Raw genomic sequence first — 5,470 nt, forward strand, 5'->3', positions numbered from 1 at the left:
TCATTTTCATTGACGATATATTGATTTATTCAAAGACCTAATCTGATCACGTTGAGCATCTAAGAGAAGTATTGGAGATTTTGAAGAAAGAGAAGTTGTATGCAAAGTTTTTGAAGTGCGTATTCTGGTTGCGTGAGGTACAGTTTCTAGGTCACATAGTCAATCCTAAAGGGATTACTATGGACCCAACTAAGATTGAGGCGATAATGAATTTGAAGACTCCGCAAAAACCTGACTGATATACGAAGCTTCTAAGGGTTGGCTGGCTATTATAGGAGATTCATTGAAGGCTTCTCCAAGATAGCCGCACCGTTGACTGGAATGACCCGAAAGTCTGTAGTATTCAATTGGGGTAAGTTCCAGGAAGAGGCTTTTGAGGAATTAAAAAAAAGACTCACACAAGCTCCAATCCTTGCTCTACCCGATGGTGACGAGGATTTGGTTGTTTGTACTGATGCCTCCCATCGTGGGTTAGGTTGCGTGTTATGCAGCGAGCAAATGTGATAGCTTACATGTCTAGACAGTTGAAGGTTCATGAAAGTACCTACCCAGCGCATGACTTTGAGCTAGCCGCAATAGTTCATGCTCTCAAGACATGGAGACACTACTTATAAGGTACAAGTGTACTATCTACACCGATCATAAGAGTTTAAAGTATTTCTTCGAGCAGAAAGAGTTGAACATGAGACAGAGGAGATGGTGGGAGTTGATAAAGGACTACGACTGCAACATCAAATACTATCCTGGTAAGGTAAATGTGGTTGCTGTAGCACTAAGCCGTAAGAATGAAGAAGTCATTGCAACCGTGAAGTCGTATAAGTGGATAATTAACTCAGACTTCTTTCAAGAGATCATGAAGGTGCAGTCGGAGGTGCTTGTAAATGAAGGGCTAATGAAGAAGGAAAGGATCTTCAGACAACAAAACGAGCTGATGGACAACACTCATGATGTTAACACTAGGTTTGACCGTATGTGGATTCCACGCCATGGAGATCTTAGAGGTCGAATCGTAGATGAAGCTCATAAGTCAAGATACTCGCTTCATCCGGGATCCACCAAGAGATCTCAGAATCTGAAGAGAGACTACTAGTGACCGGGTATGAAGAACGATGTAGTAGATTATGTTAGTAAGTGCTTAACTTGCTTGCAAGTTAAAGCAGAACACCAAAAACCTTATGGGAAGAGGCAGTCTTTAGAGATACCTGAATGGAAATGGGAACACATCACCATGGATTTCATAACTAAGCTACCACGTATAGCTAAACATCATGATACCATTTGGGTGGTAGTGAACCGTTTGACTATAAGTGCTCACTTTCTGCCTATACGAGAGGCTATCTCATCAGAAACGTTAGCAAATTTGTTCATAAAGGAAGTTGTGTCTAAACATGGAGTACCTTTGTCGATCGTGTCTGATAGAGATACTCGCTTTACTTCAAGATTTTGGAGGAGGTTCCATGAAACTATGGGAACAAGACTAAACATTAGTACGACGTATCATCCTCAAACAGATGGGCAGTCTGAAAGGACTATCCAAACCCTTGAGGATATGCTATGTTCTTGTGTGTTAGATTTTGGAGGAAGTTGGGATGATCATCTACATCTAGAAGAATTCTCATATAACAACAGTTACCATTCAAGTATTGGTATGCCACCGTTCGAAATGTTGTATGGTAGACGTTGTAGAAATCTGCTATGTTTGGGAGAGATTGGTCAGAAAGAGATTGTAAGTTTAGAAGTTGTGCAAGAAACTTCTTCAAGGTTTAATCAGATCAAGGCAAGAATGAAAGCTGCCCAAGTCCGACAAAAGTCATACACCGATAAGCGGCGACGACCGATTGAGTTTAACTTTGGTTATAGTGTGATGCTCAAGGTCTCGCCTTGGAAGGGAATTATTCGTTTTAGGAAGAGAGGGAAATTGAGTCTAAGGTACATTGGACTGTTTAAGATTGTAGATCGCGTGGGTGAAGTGACTTACAAGCTAGATTTACTTGAAGAGTTGGAAGGAATTCAATCTACTTTCTATGTTTCACATTTGAGAAAATGCCTAGCTGATGACACGTCTCATGTGCCATTAGTAGACATCGAGGTTGATGAACAATTAAACTTTATATAGCAGCCTAAAGAGATATTTGACCGCAAGGAAAAGCAACTTCGTCTTAAAGTTATCCCTTTAGTGAAAGTGATATGGAAGCATCGTAAGGGATCGGATGCCATTTGGGAAGTTGAAGAAGAGATGCACAAGTTTTACCCGAAATTGTTTAAGTAATAGTTAGGTTTCGGGGACGAAACCTCTTTAAGGGGGGAAGACTTGTAACATCCTACTTTTGATAATAATAAATAAAAGGAATTGTGTTTATTTAAAAGTGTTGTTAGAGCATTAATGTCTAATGCTACGTCTAGTGGGCTAAATGTGTCATTTGTATCGTATAAGGGGCTAAAAATGTCATTTTTAGAAGTTTGTATGTGTAGCGTATAATCCTTAGGGCGTATAAGCTTATACGGACATATAAGCTTATACGTTGTCCAAAGCTTATACGTGTATACTGTAGCAGTAAATATAACATTCATGTTTATCATTTTGTAATAGTTTTTGCAATAGTTCTTATTTGTACTAAAAGTGCTACATCAATATATCAGTTCTTACAAGTGAATGTGTTGTCAATCCTTTAGAATATTATTCCACGATATTGTTTAGTGTAGCAAATAACAAGTTAATCGATCCAAATCATAACGTTTTTCACGTAAATGATGTCATGTATGATATGGATCATGCGGTTTTAAGTGGTATCAGAGCATGAGGCTCATATTCGCTACTGATTACAATGCATTTGAGTTTAATTGTTGAAGATTTGAATATTCAAAGTCAACTTCATTACTGATTACATTTTCTTCGATTAGTCTCTGGTTTATGGATAATTTTTCAATTCGTTTGGTCATAATGATCGTGGATACTTAATCATCGTTTATGCATGAGTGTTTCTAGTTAATTCAAGTTAAAAATCAAGATTTTGATTCTAACGGACGAACAATTCAGCTGGAGTATAAGGACTCTGGTGCACGTATAAACTGTTATACATCCGTATAAGGTGGTATACGGAGTATAAGGTTTGGACGCATAAGGTGTTACCGTATAGGAGGATATACGTTAATAATTGGTTTATACGTTGATCTTAGTTACACGTTGGGTCTGTCCACATAAGATAGTTATACGCTGGTGTAATGTGTTCTGTCCGGATAAGGTGTTATACGGATAAGAGGGTATACGCGTGAAGAGGATATACGCTATAAAAAGGTTATACAGTTGTTTGTTTGCTGATTTTTGTCCAAATTTTGCAAAGATGAAGGATTTAAATGCGGTTGTTACACATGCATCACCGATCATTCAAAATATTAACTTGGAAAACAAAATGGGAACATCAACAAAGCCCCGAAGCTAGTTAGGATGGAAGACTATCCTAGTTGGGTAGATAAGTTTGAATCTTATGTACAAGCTGTGAACTATGACACTTGGGAAGCTATTGAAGTTGAATACATCATTTCGAGGAATGAAAATGGCACAAGTCATAGATTATCTCAAATACTTGAGGCTGACAAGGCTAGATTTATTCGTGAGAAAAAGATGATGAATTTGTTTCAACAATCAATCAAATCTAAGATCTTTCAAAGACTGCAAAACAATGGGTCATGTCACTTAATATGGGAGGCTTTACTGAATAAAGATAGAGGAAATCCCGATATGAGAAAGTCAAATATGACACTATTAAAGAAAGAGTTTGACATTTTCACAATGGTCAAAGGTGAATCGGTAGCTCAGTTAATTAATAGATATTGTCATCTTGTGAATGAGATGAAAAGGTTGGGAATTGATAAAGAAGAGTATGTATACATTGATAAACTGGCTGATTCTTTATCTGACGATGGGGAAACATTCGTAATGATTCAACAATCAAACCTAATCAATTATGCAAGATTGACCTTGGCCCGATTCATTAAGAAATTGGAAGCTCATGAGCTTGAGATTCGTAAGAAACGAAAATGAAGAATTCACCAGTGACTCAAGATATTGGTTTATATTTTAACTCATCACAATCGGTGATTTCCCCGAGCCAGAAGATCCAAACTGCTTATGTTACAAATAGTAGTTTTGGTGGGAATTCTCAATCGAGTCAACCGTCCATATAACACATTTTAAAAGCTCCTATGTTGGAACTAATTTGACAACTTCTTCTGTTCCTAATCAATCACCAAAGCCTACTAGTCACCATCTGATGTTGTTAAACGCAATATTGCGGTTAATATCACGAACAACAATGGACTAACATTTGAAAACGTTCAAGAACACATGGCTTTCTTATGATCTATCTTGGAGTCGTATGAGTGTTTGATCGCTGGGCGTATTGGTAATTATAACATGACAAAAGAAGATTATGATCAAATTGACCCCGATGAGATGGAAATGCTTGACATTCGTGGTGTATGGAAAGTTTGGTGAGGAGGGCTCAAAGATTTAGAGAGATCACTGGTAAGAATTGTCTTGATGGGACAACTTCTAAACTCAGATTTGATAAGTCAAAGGTCAGATGCTTTCGTTGCAAAGAAAAGGGTCACTTTAAAAGAGAGTGTACTAATCCGGAAGTTGGAGATTCCAGTCCTAATCCGTTTGGTCAAGACTACAACAGACAAGCAATATATCATCAAAGTTCACCTACAACAGCTGAGACATCAAAGAAACCTGAAGCTTCGTAATCAAAGGCATGTCATGCTCAACTGGATGAAGGTTTTATTTGGAATTCAGTTGTTCATAAAGCTAATGTGGTAGAAGTATTTTGTGAAAGTTCACAAGTTAAAGAACAAGAAAACAAGAATGATGCAGAAAAGGATGCTATTGATGAAAGAATGAGTGATGTTGAAGAAGAGATCTCTATTTCTACTGAGGATTCTCCTAAAAGTTTTAAATCGATTCATAATAAATTCTTTAAGTCATTTTTGCCACCTGATATGTTTGAGAGTTTTGCAGGCTGGTTCAATGGTGAAGAAGTTCCGCATGAAAAGATTGACTTTGGAATTGATGATGAGCAAGAGGAGACTATAGAAACTGATGTAGTTCAAGATGCAACAAAGAGTGAAGCTAGTGGAGATACTAATCAAGAAATAACTCATGAGGTGGGAAAGGCACCTATTTTTCATGCAAACATGGTGTTGAGCCTCAAATAATTAACTACTGAGAATACATTATTCTTGATGAAGAGGCTGGATCCATTATCCTTCTGAAGAACTGCGGAGCTGCGGAAGGATCAAGGATCCTCGATAGTTGGTATTATTAACAACTTTTCTCGTATGTAGGTTGTTGATTAGCAAATGCAACGGCTCCACGACCTAGTCTACCACCTAATTCGCTACTAGACTTCTTAAAGCACGTGGTCAAATGGCACGAGGGAAGTGAGTGGATAGATGGCGGATTAGTAGG

General features: G+C 37.9%; 1 protein-coding gene across 1 annotated transcript; it reads left to right on the forward strand.

Annotated features, from left to right (window-relative positions):
- Positions 1 to 3,445: 3,445 nt before the first annotated feature.
- LOC143579016 (uncharacterized) lies at positions 3,446 to 4,042 on the forward strand. The gene has a single exon (XM_077062433.1). It carries the CDS (start codon positions 3,446 to 3,448, stop codon positions 4,040 to 4,042), a length of 597 nt encoding a protein of 198 aa, XP_076918548.1.
- The last annotated feature ends 1,428 nt before the right edge of the window (positions 4,043 to 5,470 follow it).

This window comes from Bidens hawaiensis, unplaced genomic scaffold (assembly GCF_021521415.1).
Source record: "Bidens hawaiensis isolate Kalapana, Puna unplaced genomic scaffold, B.hawaiensis_p1.1 tig00029567_1, whole genome shotgun sequence".
NCBI classification, from domain to species: domain Eukaryota; kingdom Viridiplantae; phylum Streptophyta; class Magnoliopsida; order Asterales; family Asteraceae; genus Bidens; species Bidens hawaiensis.

What these genes read in the sequence shown, in the direction of transcription:
- LOC143579016 (XM_077062433.1), top strand. Translation starts at nt 3,446, where the DNA reads ATGGAAGACTATCCTAGTTGGGTAGATAAGTTTGAATCTTATGTACAA.